General features: G+C 44.3%; 3 protein-coding genes across 4 annotated transcripts; 2 read left to right on the plus strand and 1 right to left on the minus strand.

The window, feature by feature from the left end:
* Positions 1–968: 968 nt before the first annotated feature.
* On the minus strand, positions 969–14,719 carry cyb561 (cytochrome b561). 2 transcript variants are annotated; one of them, XM_084448978.1, is made up of 6 exons: positions 14,398–14,719; positions 12,977–13,190; positions 5,939–6,037; positions 5,457–5,560; positions 5,105–5,262; positions 969–1,601 (listed from the first exon to the last, which is right to left on the minus strand). In XM_084448978.1, exons 2-6 carry the CDS (start codon positions 13,185–13,187, stop codon positions 1,409–1,411), a joined length of 765 nt encoding a protein of 254 aa, XP_084305104.1. In that variant the 5' UTR covers positions 13,188–13,190; positions 14,398–14,719; the 3' UTR covers positions 969–1,408. The 2 variants fall into 2 exon arrangements, with proteins under 2 accessions (XP_084305104.1, XP_084305103.1); XM_084448977.1 differs by having other exon boundaries at positions 14,393–14,717.
* A 3,308-nt stretch (positions 14,720–18,027) lies between these two features.
* On the plus strand, positions 18,028–19,364 carry LOC311317436 (macrophage migration inhibitory factor-like; the record flags this gene model as incomplete). Its single annotated transcript, XM_084448518.1, has 3 exons — positions 18,028–18,135; positions 18,610–18,782; positions 19,256–19,364. The coding sequence occupies 3 exons, from the start codon at positions 18,028–18,030 to the stop codon at positions 19,362–19,364; spliced, it is 390 nt and encodes a 129-aa protein (XP_084304644.1).
* A 2,100-nt stretch (positions 19,365–21,464) lies between these two features.
* eif1 (eukaryotic translation initiation factor 1) lies at positions 21,465–24,140 on the plus strand. The gene is made up of 4 exons (XM_084448982.1): positions 21,465–21,627; positions 22,472–22,635; positions 23,055–23,156; positions 23,322–24,140. The coding sequence occupies exons 1-4, from the start codon at positions 21,597–21,599 to the stop codon at positions 23,364–23,366; spliced, it is 342 nt and encodes a 113-aa protein (XP_084305108.1). The 5' UTR covers positions 21,465–21,596; the 3' UTR covers positions 23,367–24,140.
* Positions 24,141–24,455: the final 315 nt, after the last annotated feature.

The following is a 24,455-nucleotide window of genomic DNA, read 5'->3' on the forward strand; positions in this document are numbered from 1 at the left end:
AACGATTGAGTCATGCATCTTTAATATTGAGACGATATGAAGCTTATGATCCTTCAACAGATGGACAAGCAGCAACCAAGGAATCTAAAACATAATGTATTGATTACAGTACATGGTACTAAACAGATGCCAAAATTAACTACATTCTTTGTACACATTGATTATTACATTTGCACAATGGCTTTGTTTCTCAGGGATACAATCCGACATTTAATTCATAATAAACACGTACAGTACACATGGCTACGACAGCTCAAGAACAGACTTCAATAACAATGTCACAGTCCAGCACAGTAGCTGCACCATTCAAATGCAGCTCGACAGACGGACATTTACCGAGACTCCCTTTCTTTCTCCGTCTTCTGGTATGATGAACACAGATCAACTGAAATCTACAGGTGGGAACGCTTGCTTCTTTACTCGGGAAAACGTCTGAGCATCCAATGGAACAATAGAACCCTGATGGACAGTGGCCCTGGAGGGATCCTGGCTGGTCTCTCTCTTGACACCTCTCTGTTAGTCTAGCATAGCCAGACTCATCCCCACACTTCCTCTACGCTGTGCCAGTAAAGCCAGACTCATCTCCACGCTTCGTTTAGGTTGTATCAGAAATGGTAATTACTTGTTTAGACAAGTAATCTGCACTCATTACCATTTGGAGATGGGGGGGGTGACGCTGTGTTTCTTTAAACCAGTCACACTCATTTTGGGCAGAGCCGTTGCTAGGTTGCGTTTGTTTACGTAGTCTGGATTGAATCTGATTGGGTGGGGAAAATGTTCCATCGCCAGTGATTGGTCAGTAGTGAACTAATGACGAGGCTCATCCCCAAAACCTACTACCTCCGCTGAGACAGACTGCCTTTCTATCAACTGCCAAACCACAACAGGCAACTCTTTGTGGTGAAAAGGATCATTTGACCAGGAGAGACATCTGGTGCAACTGGTCTGACTAGTACTTGGCACTGACTTGCACAGGTAGAGTCAGACACTGACTTGCACAGGTAGAGTCAGACACTGACTTGCACAGGTAGAGTCAGACACTGACTTGCACAGGTAGAGTCAGACACTGACTTGCACAGGTAGAGTCAGACACTGACTTGCACAGGTAGAGTCAGACACTGCTTGCCTTTGTGCGTAGAATTACCTCAAATCTCCAATACTGTGAAAAAAAGGCTAAACGATCCATTACACTTCACAAGAGTCTATTTCAAAGGCTAGTCCTAGATTCCCTGTCCAGAGACCAGGATGGGGCACTTCAGGGATAAATGTAAAGCGTAAAACGGCAATACCTGTGTTTAAGTCAGTTGTGTCATACCTTTTTTTTCCGATATGTGATAAAGCACGTCGCACATCGGGGGGGGGGGGGGGGTGGTGGGGGGGGAGGTAGGAAGTGGGAGGGATTTTGGCACTAAGGCGAAGAAGGGCCCCCTTCCTCTGTGAGGGTCTTGAAGTGCACCGACAGAGGCTCCTCCTCGGGATGGGGGGGTCGTCGGAAGTCCTCGCGGGTCACCACCACCGCCACCAGCACCCCGAACACCACCAGCAGCAGCCCCAGCACGTTGGCCAGGACCCCCTCCGGGACGAACCTGGAGTACGAGTCCCTGGACGGACACACACACACACACACAGTACATACACAACCATGTCAACAATAGGTACACCCTACAGCATAGCCTCAGAGTCCAACAAAACATTTCATTTCATTTTTCATTTCAAACCTTTATTTAAACTCGTAGGGCAATTGAGGTTTCCCTCATTTCCAATGCCGATGAGCTCACAAGCAAACACAAACATAAACAAAACATAAGTAATTTACAACAATAATACAATTAAGATCTAAAACAGTGACAAGTTGAGGAACAAATGTCTAGAGCCATGTCTCTGAACTCCGTATCGGAGGGAAGCAGCTCTAGCTTCAATGTCTGTTGGAGAGAGTTCCAGGTATATGGAGCATCATAACTGAATGCAGTCCGTCCAAGTTCTGTACGAGAACGAGGGACCTTAAAAACAAGATCATTCGATCGAGTCTGATGAGTGCCGACACTCCGAACCAGCAGAGATGACAGGTATGGTGGAAGTTTGCCAGCAATGCTTTTATAATTGAACATAAACCAGTGATAGTTACGCCTTGAAGACAGAGATGGCCAGCCGACTTTATCATAAAGAATGCAATGGTGAGTGTCATAACTATCGCCTGTAATAAATCTCAGAGCGGAATGGTAAACAGTGTCAAGGGGTTTCAATGTTGTCACAGAGGCATGTCTATAAATTGTGTCACAATAGTCCAATACTGACAAGAAGACAGCTTGGACAATTCTCTTCCTACAGAACATAGGGAAGCTGGAACGGTTTCTGTATAGGAAGCCAATTTTTTTGTCTTAGTTTGCAAGCTAGAGTGTTGACATGAAACTTGAACGAGAGTTTATCATTCAGCCACAGGCCGAGATATTTATATTCTGTGACTCTTTCAATAAGTGAGCCATTAGCTGTTAGTAGTTGGAGCCTACCATAATCAATATCTCGAGATTTAGAGAAGAGCATGAACTTGGTTTTGCTGGGATTAAGGACAAGTTTGAGATTGGTGAGAGCTTCTTGGAGCATATTGAGAGATAGCTGTAGGTTCTCAAGGGCTTTCTGTACAGAATCTGCAATACTATAGACAACAGTGTTATCAGCATATAGATGAGCCTTACTACCACTTAAAGAGGAGATAATATCATTAATGTAAATGGTGAAGAGGACAGGGCCCAGCACCAATCCCTGAGGCACCCCCTTAGTTAAGGGCAGGAAATCCGATTGAAAGCTACCCGACTTCACACATTGTTGTCTTCTGGACAAATAGTCCTGAAACCAGGCACAGGCACCCCCAGCTAGACCTATGCAGGCTAGCCTCTGTAACAACAGGTGGTGATCGACTGTGTCAAAGGCTTTTGATAAGTCAACAAATAGGGCTGCACAATGCTTTTTGTTATCTAATGCTGATATTATATCATTCATAACAATGGTGGCAGATGAAATTGTACTATGATTAGCTCTAAATCCAGATTGGTGTGTGCTTAAGACAGAGTAACTAGAAAGGAAATGTTTAAATTGGTTATTAACTAGGGTCTCTAGAGCCTTAGCCAAACAAGGAAGTTTGGAAATAGGACGGAAATTGGCCAAGTTGTCCCTAGTACCCCCTTTGTGCAAGGGGATGATTCTTGCAGACTTCCAAACTAAGGGGAATTTGGCTGATGAGATGGAGAGATTAAAAATATATGATAGTGGAACAATAATGAGTGGGGCGGCCAGTTTTATGAAAAATGAATCTAAGTTATCTTCACCAGTAGAACAGTTAGGGTCTATTTTTTGAAGGACTTGTAAGATTTCAGTGGAAGTAAACTGCTGAAATGAGAAGTGGGAGACATGATCCAGGGAGGGACTACAAACAGAAATGACATCCGAGGGAGAGGGCCCTGTGTAAAATTTGTCAAATAGATGACCTGCTTCAGCGAAGTGCTGGTTGAACGACTGACAATATGCATATCTCACAGTTATTGATTATAATATGGGTGGGGAGGGAATTGGAGGATTTGTTTTTATTTATATTTACCACACTCCAAAATTTTGAGGGATTGGAGTATGCCATTATAATTTTATCAAGAAAATAGTCTGTTTTAGCTTTTCTTACAGCACTGGTGCACCTATTCCTGATTTGTCTAAAGTTAAGCCAGTGCTGAGCTGAACCAGAGCACCTGGCAGGAGTCCAGGCTGAGTTCCTGTCCATGACCAATTTAGATAGCTCTGGGCTAAACCATGGCATGACTCTATCCTTAATGCGAACTTTTTTAAATGGTGCATGGACATTTACAATGACATTAAATTAATCAATGAATGAGTTCAGAGCTACCTGCACATCTGTCTCAGTCAGAACATAACTCCAGTCACACTCATTCACTTCACTCAGAAACATTTCCGCGTCAAAGTTCTTAAAGTTCCTCTTAGAAACCACAGAAGATCCAGTCTTTTTTATACGTACATCCCTTATACAGGCAACAGGACAGTGATAGCTGACTCCCAGCTCAAAGACACCACTGGAAGAGTATTTATCAGCCTTATTTGTGAAAACAAGGTCTAATAGAGTAGACTTAGAGTGATCTTTAGGGTTGGGCCGAGTTGGTTCAGATAGCAATTGCATGTACACATGTAGGTTTCTGCTCAAATACAGGAGCTGCAGCCCCTTCGTGTAACCAGATAGATCTGCTGACCACCCAACTCTCATTTACAATGACCACCGCAGCCAAGAGACCACAAAGTAGCAATAGTATATTATAATACAGTATATATAATGGAACCTCTGAACGTAGTAACTCTAAACTCTTCCTTTCCTCTCCGACAACAGTGGCATAATAATAATAATAATAATAATAATAATAATAATGGATTTTAAGCGCCTTTCTCAAACTCAAGGTCACTGTACGGAACAGTGGAGTATAAAAATGAAATAAAAAGGGACTAAAAACAAGTGTGAGAGCGCTGCTCTGAGCCCTGGTCTTGTGGGTGAGGGCGTGTCTGGAGAGCAGGGTTGTTTTTGGGTCTCTACTCAAGGTTTTTAGGTCTCTACTCAGGGTTTTGGGGTCTCTACTCACGGTTTTTGGGTCTCTACTCACGGTTTTTGGGTCTCTACTCACGGTTTTTGGGTCTCTACTCAGGGCTTTGGAGTCTCTACTCAGGGTTTTAGGGTCTGTACTCAGGGTTTTTGGGTCTACTCACGGTTTTTGGGTCTCTACTCAGGGTTTTTGGGTCTCTACTCATGGTTTTTGTGTCTCTACTCATGGTTTTTGGGTCTGTACTCAGGGTTTTTGGGTCTACTCCCGGTTTTTGGGTCTACTCAGGGTTTTGGGGTCTGTACTCAGGGTTTTGGGGTCTTACCCATGGTTTTTGGGTCTGTACTCATGGTTTTTGGGTCTGTACTCATGGTTTTTGGGTCTGTACTCATGGTTTTTGGGTCTGTACTCATGGTTTTTGGGTCTGTACTCATGGTTTTTGGGTCTGTACTCATGGTTTTTGGGTCTGTACTCATGGTTTTTGGGTCTGTACTCATGGTTTTTGGGTCTGTACTCACGGTATGCTGAACAGCAGCTTCTCAGTGATGCCCAGCAGGCAAGTGGCCACAGCCATGGCCAGCAGCACCAGCCCGAAAAACACGTGGAGGGGCAGGTACCAGCCCCTCAACCAGCCGGACACCCCCGGGAACAGGAAGAACGCCAGGCCCATCACCCACTGGGGCACGGGGGGGCAGAGGAGAAGATAGAGGGTTTCACATTCAACACAAAGTTTATTCTTCATTCATCTTGAATTCAAGAACACTGCTCCGGACCATACCCATACCCACCAGTTTATACTTTTGAAAGCCTGTTAGTGTGTGTGTGTGTGTGTGTGTGTGTGTGTGTGTGTGTGTGTGTGTGTGTGTGTACCTGGACACAGAAGAAGACAAAGGTAGTCATTCCACACCAGCTGTGGAGAGAGTACATGTCTGGGATCTTCGCTGTCTTGTGGAAGTCAAACACAGCTGTGATACCTGGAGAGAGAGGGAGGGAGAGGAGGGAGAGGGAGGGGTGGAGGTAGAGAGAGGGAGGGCACTATCAGGGATGTGAGACACAGCTCTTTCTGAAGGAGAGAACAAAAAACAGGAAAAGCATCGACTTCGAACTCTAACAAGGAAATGAATGAGCCTTTACTGGAGTATCTTAAACACAGCAAAACTGTAATCCTTGAATTTTCAGAGTGGGGGTGTCCTATGTCTGTTTCCTAAAAGTTAGTTATTTACTGTCTGTTTACTGCTACAAATCAGTGTGAAATGTGAGAATGCCCCCCTGCCCGAACACACACACAGACACACACACACACACACACACACACACACACAGAGACACACACACACACACACAGGCCTTACCCACTATGCTGATGACGAGTGCCAGGAGGTGCAGGCCAGCGTGGAGGATCTTGACGTTGCGTTTGTTCTCGTCCCTGAATACCCTGTACACCAAGATGGCTGGAGAAGGAGAGAGAGAGGGGGAGAGGGGGGAGAGGGAGAGAGTGGGGAGGGAGAGAGAGAGGGGGGGAGTGAAAGAGAGAGAGAGGGGAGAGGGGGAGAGAGAGGGGGGAGAGAGAGAGGGGGGGAGGGCGAGAGAGAGAGAGAGAGGGGGGGGGGGAGAGGGGGGGGAGTGGGAGGGGGAGAGAGAGAGAGAGAGGGGAGAGGGGGGGGGAGTGTGTGCATGAGAGAAAGATCTGTTTTCATAACAATTCGATAATTTTTCCACTAAACATATTTCATGGTAATCAGTCGTATTTGAGCTTTTCATGAGTAATAACAATAACACTATGATATTTTTGCCTGCTATTTCAGTAGCCATTAATAGCAAACTGTCTGCTAACCCTAGCAAGGTACAGTAGCTCTCTTGGTGGCATATCATCTTGAAAGTGTTTATAAACACAGCTGTTGTGCCCAAGTACATTAAGACAAACAGGACTATATTAAGACCACCCTCTTTTTTCTTGAATAATTATTTATCATTAACTTTAATTATTATCATTAACATACACTTTACACACATCATATTCTTACTATATTGCTACTGTACATTGAACTGTTTTTATTATTGTCTTATACAAGACACTATAGTGTCTTGTATCTTGTTGAGGAACCAAAACAATAATTTTACTCATCAATTTTACCCAACATATGGCTACTTGTATATGGGATGCAGGCCTGTCAATGAAAGAATCATTGAATACTAAATATATTAATTTTCTCATATCAGCGCCCACTTTCATCCAATAAAAATAACTAATTAGTAAAATAGAAGCGTATAACCCCATGTGTGCTCACTCAGTCTCAGCTCCGCCTCAGTAGAGCAACGGTGTCATATTTCACTGTGAAACCACAAGGATAAGAGGGAGAAATGGCTCTAGTTTACAGACTGCTTCATTAATGTTATCAGGTTCCCTATTAGCGTTGGGTTTAAATCTGAAATATTGCCAAATAGGCGCATTTTTTGGCGGAAATCCAACGCCACCGCCTAGTGTAACCAACTGGAGCAGAGCACGCAACTGAGACTTTCATTTTCACTTGCGAACATTTTTTGCGAACTATTTGAAACTTTTTTCAGCGTAATATTTGTTTTTGCACCAAACATTTGCAAATATAAGCGAACGGTCTGGAAAGGGAGGCTAGTTTGGTGAACTAGAGGGAAACATGAATTGTATCTTATGATTGAATGAATGAATACTTTTTCACTTCATCTGGATCGGTGACCTCAGGCCGATACCCGACCCATGAACCACGTCTGTATCGGAGCCCGATCCCGATATTGGGTCGGATTGGTCCCATCTCTACCCATGCTACACCCTTCCACCGACTTTCATGAAAAGCAGCCTGGTAGTTTTTGCGTAATCCTAGTCCAACAAATAAAGAGATGAATGGGCGGTCTGGCCGTGTTTGGGCGGCTCGTGGACCCGCCCCGTGATTCGGATCTGCTCCAAAATTCCCCCCCCAAAAAAGTTGGCCCAAGCTACACCATTCCACTGAATTTCGTGAAAATCGGTCTGGTAGTTTGTGTGTAGTCCTGCTAACAAACAAACAAACACACACACACCACCGAAAACATTACCTCTCACGATGCGCTGTCGCTGGGGCACACACACACACACACACACACACTACTGAGAACCAGTCAGCCAGAGAAACCTGAACCAGTCAGCCAGAGAAACCTGAACCAGTCAGGCAAGGCCCCAGGCCAGAGTCTTCCTCTCTCCTCAGTCCCTCTACAAACACCTGCCATGTCCCCAGGGTACTTCCTGGGCACACACACACACACACACACACACAGATGGCTGACTGACCTTTCGTCTTTGTTGTCCTAATTGAATTGCCATAGCAGGAATTGGAATCAAGGCGCTGCAGCTGAAGTGATTACCTTGATAACGAATTTAGCTTTATTAACATTATGTGACGCCCGTATGGTAAAGAGCTCCATTAGAGATGCTATTGGCAGTAACGTCAATGAGTGTTATTTGACCAGGCAGGCAGCAGGCCACGGTGGGAGGGAACGTGAGTCTGGTGCACCAGAACACAGGATTCACTAACAAACACTCCAGACCTGGTCATGCTGCTTAGTCATGGAGAAGATAAAACAATGGGATTTCACAAAGACACGCAATTATGACGCACAAAGACAGACACACACACACACACACACACAAAAACAAAGCCACTCATTCCCTTTACAGTGTCACACACGCCCATGCAAACAAACCCAGGCTTGGAGTGGACCGAGCGACTGTCCTGACCTAATATGGTTACGGCCGTCTTCCTGTCACAGAGCGAGCCGCGGGGCGGGTCTGAGCCTGTGTAGCGTTAGCCTAGTGTCCCAGTAATCTAATAGGTCAGAGATGCCCCGGGGGTAGCACACTGAGACGACGCTGGCTGCCAAACACTGCTGTTTGGAGTGGGAGGGGGGGTTGGGAGTCGCGTATCCGATGCAGTAATATGTCTCTCATCTCATGGGATTCTTTTTAGGCAGGCACTATTAAAGATGCCTGAAAACAAAAATGTTTTTTTTTTCCATTTTGGATCACATCCTTGGTCATAGTGTGAACCTATTTAACAATGTGATGGTCTGGAGGTTTGGTCCTGATGTCTGCAGTCTTCAAAATGCTCTAGATGGAAAAATATGTTTTCTTTTGTGTTTTTTGTTTTCCTTTTTTTCATATTACGAAAATTGAAGTTGCAAAAAACCCGCTCAATATAACAAACGAGTTTTAGGATCACTAAATAGTCATACTTTATCCCCTTCCTGGGGTCGGGAGAACGCTGTGTGCCCTGGCGGCTCACAACGTGACCTCATCATGACCTGACCCATGCAGAACTTGGGCATCGTACCGTGACCTCCACCGGAGGTTCGGTCCTTATGTCTGCAATCCTCAAAATGCGCCAGCCGGCAAAATACTTTTTGCTTTGTTTTTTTTTCCTGTTTTGCTTTTTTCCCCGAACCCTAACCACAAATAGAAGTTGTGAAGAACCCACTCAATATAACAAACAGTTGTCAAAATGTTGTCAAAATCCATATCCTGTGAGAAGTGTGAACAGCTCTGAATCTTTGAAGCCCTTTTTCTCTGCTTAGTGATTTCAGGTGTACCAACATTTACAGAAGCATATCTTCTTCAAATATTTGCAGATTTCAATGCATGGCACATCATTACACTTTCTCACAAAAAACTGAAAAATGACCTTGGCAGACATCAGGACCAAACCTCCAGTGGCGGTCACATGTATGCCAAAAAATATTACAACATTTCTGATTCGTTGTAATCTTATATCAAATCCTATGATTTTTTTCTTCCTGTAAAACAAAATCTCCCGAGTAGTCCGGGAGCCATGGGGTTGAACCTTGTTTTGTCGGGTGGAATTTTTTTCTTTGCTGTTTCTTGTAGCTTGGGGGTACCTCTTCAAAATACAAGAGGGTGCTCTTATAGGATTAAATGCATCAAATGGATCGTCTACAATGACTATTAATGAAGGAGGTCATGTATTCTAAATGAATACTGCAGAGGCGTAGCCAGAAATCATCTGGTGGGTGGGCGGAGGCAAAAAAAAAAGGGTGGGCAACGAAGCACAATTTATGCCCAAGTTATGGTAATAATATTACGTATTAGGGTCTTGAGCATCCTACCCTGAAACATGTACAGAACATTGTGCATGGCAATCCATGCACTTTACAGCTGCATTTTGTGGAGCTACAAGGAGTTTCACTCTTGCTATGTAGAGAATAATCTGTTATAATTACACCACACATTAGTTATGTTTTTGTTTTTTCCATACTGTTTTTGTAGTGCACATGTGCATAAGTGTGGGTGCATACTCACTGGGTGGGGATGCACTTGTTTGATTTAGTTAGATACATTTTGTGGGGGGAAGGGCTGCACCCCTTTTCCTGTTGCTCATGTTTTGTTGCCCATATCAATAAATGGACCAACACAATGCAAACTTGAGTTGTGTGTCGCAGCTAATAACTACTGCTACAAAAGTTGTTTTACAGGCCTGGCTTGAAAGGGTTAATAGTAATCATTTGGAATGCAATACATTTCCCATCACCCCTTGTATGAATGTAAATTGGATGCATTTAATTTATATATTCAGCATGCAATATCATAAGTCTCTATTTTTGTGTGATTTTGGCATTTTCAGGCATGAAGGGGTTAATATCTGAAAATGCTCAAGGGATATCACAGAGCACCCTCTTGTATTTTGAAGAGGTACCCCCAAGCTACAAGAAACAGCAAAGAAAAAAATTCCACCCGACAAAACTAGGTTCACCTATAAATCGGGCTATGGCTCCCGGACTAGAGTGTTTACGTCAGCGATGCCAGAGCAAGGTCAACAAATAATCTCACAACATCCACCCGTCAATCAACACTATCTGCCAATCAAATCTTTATAAACTTGTTACAACCCGCCCAAACTACAGAAGGTAGATGACCACAAACGTTCGATTCAGCTGGAGTTTAAGAAGGTAGTCCAAAGTTTTCCACACACTTAGCATTTCGCTTTATGGGCTGAGCTGCCATCAGAGAATAAATATACATGTATATATAGTTATAGTTCATTTATATACCTGTACGCTCTGATGAAGGTCTAACGGGCCGAAAGCTCAGCTAATTAAGTAAAACGCTGCACGGGTCAAAGTGTGCAGAGGTCTTTTTCCCCGCCATGTTGGACTGCTTATTGTCCAGCAGCTTATTGTCCAGCAGATTGTTGGTAATTTCTGATAGTACAAATCTTCACAGGAGACCCAAGTCGTTCAGTCTATTCGGGTATTTATTATGGTAACACACTCAATACAGCTTCACAATGTTCTGATGTACAGCCCCCAGCCCAGCGTGGGGCATCACCTTTTATATGCAGATCTCAAACACACTGTGTGCGTCACATAAGGCTAATAGTTTTCTTGGAACTTACACGAGTAAATATTAATCATGTTATTGAGACATACTGTGAAATGGGACATTCCTGGCTAGAGCGCTCTGACCTGCACAACTCACTAGAGACCTCAACCCTTCTCTTCCTGTTGTTCTCCTCAGCCGAGCCAACTTGACCTTACGGCCCAACAACCCTCCAAACACGACTAGTTTCCACAACAAGATCCTCCGGGTGGAGCAGTGGTCACCCTGAACAGACAGCATTATTAACCCTTTGAATACGATCACGTCACCGGCAAAAATTGTTAAATATCTAAAAAATCTTTACAAAATATCAAAAAAATCTAAAAAATTCCAACATTCCAACACTTCCTGAAAACCGAGAAACTGTGCTTTCTAGTAATATAGGAAAAGCCGATTAATATTCGGAATGTTGGCACTGTACTTACAGGGTTAACACTGGTCACAAAAATGATGGCGTACAAACAAAACACTAGTAGAAAGTGCACACACACGTACAATGAGTGTCTGGTCAATGGTAAACGGACTGCACTTATAGGCCTATAGCGCTTTATAATGAAGGCCTCTCATTCACCCGTTCACACACCGATGGCGGCGGCTGCCATGCAAGGTGCTAACCTGCTCATTGGGAGCAATTGGGTGTTCAGTGTCTTTGCCCAAGGACACTTCGAAATATGGTGAGGACGAGCCGGGATTCGAACCGACAATCCTACACTACGATCACTGGACGACCCGCTCTACCTCCTGAGCCACAGCTGCCCCCTGGTGTATACGCCAACACACTAGGCTACGTGTAGCGCTATGTACTCTAAGAACGTGTATCGCTATGTACTCTAAGAACGTGTATCGCTATGTACTCTAAGAACGTGTATCGCTATGTACTCTAAGAACGTGTAGCGCTATGTACTCTAAGAACGTGTAGCGCTATGTACTCTAAGAACGTGTATCGCTATGTACTCTAAGAACGTGTATCGCTATGTACTCTAAGAACGTGTAGCGCTATGTACTCTAAGAACGTGTAACCGAGCTAAACTGGTTAAACTCACCCAGCTTATCAGCGCCAAAAAGTTTAAAAAATTTTGAATTTTTACGCGGGGCAGGGAGGAAGAGCCCTATGATTGTTGTGTTCTGTCGCTTGGCAACGGATAGCGGCGGCCAGGGCGGATGCGGAGCGCCTGGCATTTTTAGCAGCTCGCAAAATCCGCCGTGTGAACGCAGCCTTATACGTGCCTAGACTGTGTGTATTCACTAGGGGTGTAACAATATATCGTGCCACAATATATCGCGATACAGAAACGTCACAATACGTATCGTCAAGGTGAAAACAATATTGTGATATGTTTATTGTATATCAGTCAACACTGGCTACACAACGCTGGTAACAAACACGTCTTTTGTCTCTAGGCCTATCCATGATATTACAACAGTTAAGCTCTAAATTTACAAAGTGTAGTGGAGTAGAAATGTGGAGAAATGCACTATTGGTGTGAACAGCAGCGCTACTGCAACGCTTCACACCTGCCCTTAGTGTATCGTATCGTATTGTTATCGTCAACCCAATATCGTGTATCGTATCGTATCATGAGATTAGTGTATCGTTACACCCCGAGTATTGACACATGAGTGTACGCCAACACACAGGCGATGTGTTCAGATGTACTCTATGCGAGTATGTACTGTAGCATCTATATTGTAGTGTTCAGTATATGTGACTGTGTTGCAGTGTTCAGTATATGTGACTGTGTTGCAGTGTTCAGTATATGTGACTGTGTTTCAGTGTTCAGTATATGTGACTGTGTTGCAGTGTTCAGTATATGTGACTGTATTGCAGTGTTCAGTATATGTGACTGTGTTGTAGTGTTCAGTATATGTGACTGTGTTGCAGTGTTCAGTATATGTGACTGTGTTGCAGTGTTCAGTATATGTGACTGTGTTGCAGTGTTCAGTATATGTGACTGTGTTGCAGTGTTCAGTATATGTGACTGTGACCCACCGTCTCCGTAGAGGAAGACCAGGCCCAGGACCATGGACAGAGGATGGACGTTGAACTCCTGGGGGGATCCGTCCCACGCGTAGCCCCCCCGGTAGTGACCCATCCACACCCCCGTGATCACCACGCAGGCCAGGCCCAGGACCTGGGACCCCCCCACAAACCAGGACAGGGACCCCAAACCCCTCGCTGCATGCTGGGGACTCTCCTCCATGATCTGGGGACAGAGGGAGAGAACAGGGGGGGGGGGGCATCATGGAGCAGAGAGGGAGAGAGAGAGAGAAGGAGAGAGAGAGAAGGAGAGAGAGAGAGAGGAAGAGAGAGGGAGAGAGGGAGAGGGAGAGAGAGAGAGAGGGAGGGAGGGAGAGAGAGAGAGAGAGAGAGAGGGAGAGAGGGAGAGAGAGGGAGGGAGAGAGGGAGAGGGAGAGAGGGAGGGAGAGGGAGAGAGAGAGGGGGAGAGAGAGAGGGAGAGAGAGAGAGAGGGAGAGAGGGTTTGAATTGCCTTGTTGCTGAAATGTGCTCTACAAATAAACTTGCCTTGCCTAGCTATGAGTACTATTATCTCAAGAGTGCAAAGTCTGTCAGTATTTGTATATCGGCCGTTGTGTATGATCATAAATGACCTTATAACAGGGTTCAAGCAGGGTCAGATAGAGTAGAGTGGACTATAGTCTAGGGGCTGAAACAGATGTGAGCCTGATATGACTCTCGATGATGTCACAGAACCAGACTATAATCCTAGGCTACAGCATCTGTTTTGTATCACTAATTATGGAGGGTTCAGGTTAAGTGTAACTGGCAGCCTGTTACATAAGAGCATAATAATGGCATTCATTCAACAGCAAATTATTTAATTGCTGTGCTATAATTAAGAGACATGTTGTGCTATAATTAAGAGACCCCTGTGTTGTTTGTACTTTTCACCTTTTACAAGCAGCAGGCCATAAGGTTATTCGCTTTTTTTCCGTTTTTAATTTTCTATGCATTAAACCTACATTTTATTTCCTAGGCTAGATGTTGCAGCTGAAGCAGAGAAGCAGGCATATTAATTCATCAAGCAAATTGATTTCAGGCAGATATTCGTAGCTGTTCTTTATGGTAAATGTAGGATACTAAGGCATTTGGAGCCAACGCAACTGTTACCTAGACTTCTCTCATGATAGGCCTCACCTACTGTGCGTGAGCGAGAGATTAAGATGCAAAACCTGCTGGCTTCATTCTCAATGTTTGTACAACTCTTTAGTGGTAGCCTGGTGAAACAGCACCTTCTTGAGGGTTAATATAAACGCGAATAGACACGTCAAACAATCTGAACAGTTTAAGCGAGATGGCTAAGAAGCTCTCCCAGAGCAGAGCGACTGTCTGTCCGTCTACTATAGGCTACACTTAGATACGGGTTCACATTGAGGTGAGCCTTACCTTACCGAGGAGTCGCCTTCTACCCGGGAAGTCCGGGAATGGAATCCTTGTTCCGCACTTGATGCGTGTGTGTGTGTGCGTGCGTGTGTGTGTGTGTGTGTGTGTGTTTTGGACCAATTCCTAACGGGGCAGGATGGGCTGTCCCCTGGTTACGCAGGAGACGCGGGTGTACTTCTGGTACGGTTGGTTTTCCACGGAACTCCGCAGGATGGGCGCCACGGGTCGGGAGTCTGTCAAACACACGACATCTGCTCCGGTCTGGACAGCCGCGATAGTGGCGCAGCAAAAATTAGACGGATGAACACCGGCGGCATGCCACTCCTCTTTTCTGGGTTCTCCGTCGGTAACCGGCGAGGGGGGAGGAGCGCAGAGTCTCCTTGGTGAGGGAGGATGACTAACAGTCCACGTCCAAAGGTCTTGTTACCTTGGCGACACACAAGAGATGCGTGGCCGCTTCTGACACGCGGTTTGGGGGGAGGCTGTCTGTCTGTGCGCGCATCTCCAGGCCAGAGCAGGCGGTGAATCAAAGCAACTCATTAGACATAGTTAGACTAATTATTTGGTGTATTAATTATACAGATTGCAGATAAAGATACAGTGCATGCTGTTCTGCTCCTTTCATAATAAAGCCAATGCATGTTGCTCTCATGTATAAAGAAGAGCCTTTATTCGATGCTGGTTTTGCGTAAGAGTAGGCTAGGCTAACGGTTAGGGCTACTGTACATTTACAGAGGGATAGGCCGTGAGACATCGCTACTGAAGAGTCACCGGGGGCTAAATGGTTGCTTTGTTTTGTTTCCGTTTTCAAAATACTCATGTAAGTTCTGTAAGTAGCCCTGAGAACCAATGGTTCTCACCCTTGATGCTGAGTGCCCAGCAGGGAGGTTGGGTACCATTTGTTATAGTCTTTGGTATGACTCGGCCGGGGATCGAACTCCCAACCTCCCAATCTCAGGGCGGACACTAACCACAAGGCTGAGGCACATAAAAAATAAAATAAAAACTATAAAAAGTGTATAAGAACTGCAACCAGCTGAGTGGCGTTGTTGTTAGAGTGTCCACCCTGAGATTGGGAGATCGGGGGTTCGATCCCCAGCCGAGTCATAACAAAAACTATAAAAATGGTACCCAACCTCCCTGCTTGGCACTCAGCATCAAGGGTTGGATTCGGGGGGTAAGTCCCTGCTACATACTAGCGTCATGTCCAGGGGGTGTACTTGTACATCAAGCTGCCTCATGCTATGGAATCAGGAGATAGGCTCCTGCCTTATGGGCCACTAGGCTCCAGAACCACGGCTTCTATAGGCTACTTCTATATAAAATGTAAACATTCTCATTGGATACAGTATGTACCAGTGATCATAAAACCCAGATTTCTGGGAGCCCCACCCCCAGCAATAGATTGATTTGATTGGTTGAGGCCCCAACCGAATGTGATACTCAAGTGCATCATTGCTGCTGATGATGGCCTAGGTAGGAAGATAGGAAGTAATGGCCTAATGTTATGGGATGATGGTGCCTCAGTCTTTATTTATTGATGGTGGGTAGGGTTTATTTCAAAGGGGGCCTCACAGATAATTCTGCCTAGAGCCTCCAAAAGTCTAGAGCCACTGACTGAGGGTCCATGGATAAAGAAGTGGGTTTATCAGTGTATTTCAAAAGCATCATCTTCGTGTGGAACAGAACTTCAAGGAGGCCAAAACGGTCGAATCAACAATTTATTGAGCATGCCTTTTACATGAGGTCAGAACTTCGGCAATAGGCTACTGAATTCACACAGAAGGGCCGCAGCTTTTAAACTGGCTTCAAGCCAGGAATCACATGACAAACAAATTTGCATAAAAATAATGTTAATTTAACACAAATATGGTCACAAACGGTTCAACTAGTCTTCTGAATGGTCAAGGTGTCAGCTGGTCTTTGCCCCCCCTTCGGACACAGGGGCTGCTTGAGTCGTCTTAGGATCATGTTACAAGACTGTAGGCTACTGACTTCAGAGGCGGCCATTTGCTATAGACAAAGAATCATGCTTACTCAGGGACAAAGGCCATCTGTTGTAACTCACATGTTAAACTCTAAATTAACACAGTTAAAAATAAAATGAAGTTTATTCATTATTCTAATAAAATGATTACTACATGAGAGTAATACAGATGTGATTAATGTAATACAGTATAAAAAATATACTACATTTACTCTGTAGCCTACACCCTCCGCTACACCACCAGTAGGCTAGCCTAGACCAGAAGACCCCATATCTTGCCCAGTGTGGAGCAAGTAAGAGTAGGCTATTGACAGCTACTTGGTGACACTAAACCGCCCACAAGAGGGCGATAAGATTCCATAATTCACTGTTGACTGAGGCTGTGTAGGGTATTTATACCTAGCTACATTAAACTCAAGAGTCAGCTCATCGGTCATGACAGAAAACAGCTGTAGCTTTTAGGTTAGGTGGTTAGTAGGCTAGAAGGTTACACTGAAGATCCATTAGTTTCTCAAGTGCTTCAAATTAAAAAGTGTAACACCCTCCGTGGGAACTAGCCTTACAGTCCTTCTACACCGTCCTTCTGCACCGGCCGTAGCTGCTGCTTCTAGCTACGACTGTATATATGGTGAAGTAGGCAATGGAGGGAGAACTTTCCTTGATGGCCAAATGTAGTGATATGGCGCCATCTAGTGGACTAAACTAGTCATAGGCAAGGCCACGGTTGTGTGATTCCATTCTTGCAGTTGTCCAACCTAAGTTTAAATGGCTTGAACAGTCAGAACAGGTGATGAACTGTCAGATAAGTGAATGAATACTGAATCAACGTAGGATCAAAGTAGTAATTCTCCCACTACTTCTTGGTCCCTTACTTTTTATTGTTTTAAGGCAAGGTTATTTCATGTTTAAGTCAAATTCCCTTGAGCCATGAAAAGCCCTGTGTTCTATTTTATTATTATTATTATTATTATTTTATTGTAGTAGTAGTAGTAGTAGTAGTAGTAGTAGTAGTATGCAGCCAGTTATCAAAAATGCAATAAAACTATTGTGTCTAATTAATTTCAGATCATTATCTACTAGATCCCTGAACTGAGGTAAGTAATGCAAGTTAATAGATTAATGAACATGAATATTTACAGCCTGAGGTACTCTTCTACTCTGGAAGTGTCGCAACTCTCTCTCTCAACGGCTCTGGGCTGCAGGGTGAAAGGCCAAGTGCCGAGTTAGCAGTTTTAAAATTCAAGAGGAACCAGTTACACTTGAGAGAGAAGAATGAGGAGGAGGCAGCACAAAATGTAGCCAATCTCAAGCAAGATATTAATGCAACAGGTACCGTATTGGATGGAATTTGAGACATAGCCTAAGCCTACTGAATTATAATTCATACATTGAGATGTACTTGGACTATATAAGCAACTGTTTAAGCATTGGACTTCAGAACTTTTCCGGAAGACAACTTCTGCTTTTGCTTTTTGGGACTTTTTTGTTCTCTCTTAGAGAATAAGACTGAATACTCTGCAATCTTAGAACACATTTCTCCAAGAACCTGAGACACCTATATAGCCTAATTGCATTTTTAGATGAAATTTGGCATCTGACTGATAATTTTGACCAGAACCGATCCACGACGACGTCTCTGAGTTTTACCGTGATGCCTATTTTCGTTGTGCACACCAATGTATCCAGGGAAGACGTCCCAGAAGAACTTTATTCAGAGGCTACAGTGGAACTGGCCAAAGCCATGGACCTGCCAGAAAAGGTGAGTTTCCAAATCCAAGGAGGCAGATTTGTTTAGGTCTGTGTGTTGGGGTTAGGGTTAGGGTTACTTTATTAACCATGTATATGGGTCACACCTACTAAGAATTTGACTAGGGTTAAGGCAGACACTGTTGTAGACGACATAGGACAGGGTGAAGGACAGGACAGTGCAAACACATTACAGTGCAAATACAGAATACAAAAAACAGCGCGAACAAAATACAATGCAATGTGGAAATTACGATATACTGTACAAAAAAAAGGGGGAGACACAAAGTTACTAGTTACTTCTGAAACACAATAAACAGAGAATAGAGATTCCATTGTTTGTACATTGAAAAGAACATTTAGCTTAGCCTGGTATCAGACAGAATTGTCAGCCACGTTGAGATCTTCAAGAATCATTAAACTGGGGTCAAAGGTCTTTACCCAGGTTACATTTTTGCTAAGAGTGGTCTCCATTTTGTGCTTGTAGCTTTTTTGCATCAACATCATCGCAGACCAGGCCATGACCTTTGGGGGGTCATCAGGGCCCTGTGCCCACTGTGACCTCAGTACCATCGGAGGAGTCAACGAGGAGCAGAACGTGAAGTACTCCCAACTCCTGTGTGGACTGCTTAAGAAACACCTGAACATTCCCCCTAACAGGTCTGCCCTCTCTCTACTCTCTCCCCTCTAGATACATACCTCTCTTCTCTCTCCTCTCTCCCCTCTCTCCCCTCTAGATACATACCTCTCTTCTCTCTCCTCTCTCTCCCCTCTAGATACATACCTCTCTTCTCTCTCCTCTCTCCCCTCTCTCCCCTCTAGATACATACCTCTCTTCTCTCTCCTCTCTCTCCCCTCTCTCCTCTCTAGATACATACCTCTCTCCTCTCTAGATACATACCTCTCTTCTCTCTCCCCTCTCTTCTCTAGATACATACCTCTCTTCTCTCTCCCCTCTCCTCTCTAGATACATACCTCTCTTCTCTCTCCCCTCTCTCCTCTCTCTCTACATACATACAAACACATACATGCATTCTCTGTTACTGGACTTTGAGAAACAAAACAATAACCATCCACTCACCCCCCCCCCCCACACACACACACACATATTCTTCTCTCTCTTTCTGTTTCAGGATGTATGTGGACTTCTTTGACATGAACCCTGCGAACGTGGCCTGGGATAATTCAGTCGTCAGCGTGATGTTGAAAGCCAATCCCAACCTAATCTCTGAGCTTCGCTGAGACGGGATGTAGTGTTCACCAAGCCTCAGCCTTAAAACAGCTGTAGCCTTCAGCACAATTCTATGTTAATTAGCCAGGAATGCGCTGTGAACAACACAGGACATGTGGGACAAATGTGGGTTTTGGCCAAACCAACCAGTTTGGACCAAACATCTCATATGGACCTCACCTCAGCCCAAGGGCAACATGAGAGGAGTGGGACATTAGGAAAATATAGGACAGAAATGTTTCTAAAAATATGAAAATATACTGTATAGGGTATGTATGTATGTATTACATATATATATATATGTGTGTGTGTATGTACACACACAGTATGTGTATCAATCTACAATAACTTTTACAGCAAGACAACTTGGGTTGATTTACCCTATATAAAGTGACAATAAACAATTTGTGTCTTGCTAAAATATGATTGCCCTATTTTTGAAAAAGTTCAGTCTGAGGATTCAAAGGTGCAACCTCAATTTACTTCAGCCTCTTGCCAGACAAACTTCAGCTTAAGCAGTAAGTGTTCTTCTTTATGGAGGACAAATCCTGTCATAATGGAAAATCTAATCAAATCAAACTTTATTTGTATAGCGCATTTATAGGCAACACAATGTGCTTTACAGAGAGAAATGGGAGGGTGGGAATAGGTCCCACCCCTACATATTCCAGAGGGAAGCAAAAACAATTTCACCCAGGGGCCAGAAAAGTGAGCTGTAAAAATTCTTCCCTGACCTCTCTCAACGAGATGATCGAGCAAGCAACATACAGTGCATCTGGAAAGTACTCATACCCATACACTTTTTCCACATTTTATTATGTTACAGCCTTATTCCGAAATGGATTAAATTATTTTTTTCCTCAAAAATCTACACACAATACTCCATAATGACAAAGTAAAAAAAGTTTAAACTAGAAATGGTGCTCAGAGAGCACAGACCTCTGCCCCTGAATGCTTTTTGTGGCTCTGCGCACACCTTGAAGTCCTCAAGCATAAAATGAATCTTGCAAAAACTTAATTTAAAACTCAGTAGTGTTTTCATATCTTTTTATGCCATTTAGGCTATCTAGTAGTGTGAAGTACTCAAACTAGGCCTCCCCTCATTGTCCTGTTGGAAGGTAAACCTTCGCCCCAGTCTGAGGTCCTGAGCGCTCTGGAGCAGGTTCAAACGTCCAAATCATGTCCAATCAATTTAATTTACCACAGGTGGACTCCAATCAAGTTGCAGAACGTCTCAAGGATGATCAGTGGAAACAGGATGCACCTGAACTCAATTTTGAGTGTCATAGCAAAGGGAGTATATACATATATATGTATATATATAAAACTTTTGCAAACATGTCTTAAAGCTTTTTCACATTGTCATTATGGGGTATTGTGTGTAGAATGAATGATGATTTGGAGCAAGGCTGTAACATAACAAAATGTGTTAAAAGTGAAGGGGTGTGAGTACTTTCCGGATGCACTGTATTCCTGAATAAACGACTCAACACATGAAAAAAACGACTAATAAATTGTTTAAATACATACAAAAAAATAACGAATGAATGCAAACAGCAATATAAAAAGAGTGATATGCAGAGACATCTAAAATCATTGGCTGTACTGTAGTCTCCCCTCACTTCTATTCATTCCTCCAGAATAGTTAGGAAGGCTGAAAAGATTACAACACATCCCTCTCATCGAGCTCACCATATAATTAATCTGCTCTTATCAAGAAGGTGACACAGGAGCATTAGATGCAGATGATTAGATGCGAGATCTCTTCGGGGATCCGAAGCATCTATCCCCAAGATATCCGGCATCTGAATCTGAATCTGTATAATTCACAACATGTTTACAGTGCACTTGTTTTACTTAAAATGAATAAGATGTTACACGCATTTGATAGATAAAGGTTTTGAATCAGCCCCCCAAAAAACTGTAATTGTGGGTACTTTTCCATAATCTTTCCCAAATAATCTCGCAGACATCCGATAATAATGACGTAATCTTTCCGGTAAAATCCACAGCAGCGCACGCCCTTACGTACGTCACACCCGACGCTGGTTTCGGGGAGGGGCTATAAAAGGTTGTTTTCCTCTTTGCGAGCTCAACAATCTCCATTTTGTGAGACCTTTTCAGCTCGATCAAGTCAAGACCCCGTCAACAGGAGAATCCCAAAAAACTACTGTAAACCCAAAACTAGTTGACCAGTCGATCGCTAACCCGTTATTGTCCGAAAGGAAAGCAAATCTTATCGTATGTCCGCTATTCAGAACCTCCAAACTTTCGGTAAGTCTTTTCAAAATAGCTAGCTAGCAATAGTATACGCTAACGTTAGCATAGCTGTGGGGGGAAGGGCGGCTGGCGTGCTAGCGAGTTGCTTCCTAATGTACTTTTGTGGTAACGTTAAGGCAGCTATGACTTTTCTTTTACATTTAACGTTCGATAGCTGACTGTCAACTTGTATAATAACGCTAATGTTAGCTTATCGTTTATCTGCTGGCTAACTAGTTTGTTAACGTTGGCTGTTATGGAATCCTCCGTCGTCTTGGCCCTCAGCCGAAAGCTACGGCCACGACGGTAACGGTAGCATGCTTAGCTAGCTAGGCTGTTAGACAACTTTATGGATGCCAGCCAGGCCTAACCAGATTGCGTCCGTGCTAGTGCTAAATTAGCACTAGCTAGTCATATATCATTCTGATACTCGATGCCGCCACGTAAGCTAACTAGTGTATGAGTCGGGCCTAATCCATGGTTCCTGCTGTCCTGGCCGCTGTATATATCTGGCCGCTGTAGATATCTGGCAATGTATCAACAGTGCAGTGGCCTGTCTGTACTTCGTGGCTCGCTGGACAATTGAGCAACCCCTCTGTATGAGACTTCCTGTGTTACCTGTGTTAGTAGCTATCTAGCTGGCTAACCTTAGCCGGCTAACATGTAACCCCAGCGGCCTATCGACGCTGATTGTTAGGTGTGGACCTCGCGTGGATGGAACGTTATTGACCTTGCTAATCTCGTCTCAAATTTGTGTGGTAACGCACAGTTAACGTTGTCACGCAAGACCACATTTGCTACAGCTCTTATTTTGAGATCAGTAGTCGAGTTATTTTAAGTTATTTTGTTCCCTCTGCAGACCCCTTTGCTGATGCAACTAAGGGTGATGACAGGCTCCCAGCTGGGACTGAGGACTACATCCACATAAGAATCCAGCAGCGCAACGGCAGGAAGACTCTGACCACGGTCCAGGGCATAGCCACTGACTATGACAAGAAGAAGCTAGTCAAGGCCTTCAAGAAGGTACAACACACCTGCAACAGCCCCTATATCCCCAACAGCCCCTATATCCCCAATGACCTCCTATTCGGGTATGGTCTCTTGCGAAATAGATTTTCTCTTAAGAGGACCGACTTTCATTTTCAGTTCGTCTTATCAGGGACAATGCCAATCAAGTCACACTATATGAGCCAGAGTTGGCCTAAAGGCTAGCTTTCATCTGCTGTCCCTGGACAGGTGTTTAAAAGGCTACCTATAAGTAAAAAAAAAAAAGAAGATAGGATTAAGATGCATATGTTCAAGTTAATAAATATATTATTAAACTAACATGAATGGACAAATCCTGCCTGAATGGCTTCGCCCTAGTTGATCTGAGTTGGAGGTTTGCCTCTGCCCCCCCCTCCCCCGGACACTGTCTGAGATTCTGCATTTGTCGCCATCAGAAATTTGCCTGCAATGGGACAGTGATCGAGCATGGAGAGTATGGTGAGGTGATTCAGCTGCAGGGAGACCAGCGCAAGAATATCTGCCAGTTCCTCACTGAGGTGGGTGACGTCTGGATACGCCGGCCGTGGGAACGGTCGGCTGTCCCCATCGCTTCTAAACACTCTGTACTTGTGAACCGCAGCTCCCACGGCGGTCAACACCGCCTGCTGACCAGCCAAGTTATTTGTCTAACCTCCGCCCCCCCCTTTGCTCCCCCCTTGCAGATCGGCCTGGCCAAAGAGGAGCAGCTCAAGGTCCACGGCTTCTAGAGGTTGCTAACCCCCCCCCCCCCCCCGGCACCGACCCCCCCATCCTGACCCAACACATCCTCCCGTGCACTCCTACCCCCAGGAGCCTCTAGCTAACCATGATAATTACCTCTCATCTGAGACTCTCTACTACCAGTTTACCTCCCTCCCACCAGGGGGCAGTCCTGTTCAAACTTGGACTCTCAGCTCCACAAATGATGCGGGATGAGTGGTGATCCCCCCCCCATTTTGGTTCTAACCATTTTCCTTTTTAGTTATTGTGCCACGTAAAAGGTGCAATTCCATGTAACTCCTTTTTTTTTGTACAACGTTTCAATAAACGATGAGTCGCCGCCGCGTGTGTGAACCTGTTGTGGTGGGAGGAGCCTGTGGTGGGAGGGGCTATGGTTAGGATTGGGGGGGTGGTCTGGTCTGTAGACCCCCCTCTTGCATTTACTGATGGTGTGTGGCTGTCTGCCCCCAGGTACAGTACATGTCTCAGTCGCCACCTCACAAGGTTGTGCTTCTTCCCTAACTTTTCTTTTTTTTAACTATATGCATTTTTTTTAATTTTTAAATGCTGTAATTTCTGATTTCATTTCGACTGGAATAAAACGAGCTATCCGATTATGTGCTTGCACAGTTATCAGACGTCTGGTGTTGTGACGCGATGCGGAAGTGTAGCTAAAAAGCCATGTTTTAACAGCTGAAGCTGTGCTCCCATGATTTACAGCGGAGAGGGGAGAGTTCTGTTTTGCAAATTTCACATTTTATTCAATAAATATTTGCAGTTGACACCTGTCCTCAGTTTTGTGTTTCCTTTTGCAGGAGGGAAGGTTGGGTGGGATTATTTAACATCAACCCTGAGTCAATGACTGGCTGGGTCCAGTTATGCACACATCAGCAGTTAGTGATGAATAATAATGATAGTGTTGAGGCAGGTGGTGAATACTGTTAAGGTAGACCTCATAGGAACCTGGATGGGTTAGGCCTTTTTCCATATGTTGACGTGTCTATCCTCCAGGTTACATGTGTCAGTGTCCTATTATGACTCATTCACCAGGAAGTGAAGGTTCGAACTGACCTAATTTATGCTCACGCAGTTAGCAC

The sequence above is a fragment of the Borostomias antarcticus genome (genome assembly GCF_949987555.1).
Source record: "Borostomias antarcticus genome assembly, chromosome: 14".
Lineage (NCBI taxonomy): Eukaryota > Metazoa > Chordata > Actinopteri > Stomiiformes > Stomiidae > Borostomias > Borostomias antarcticus.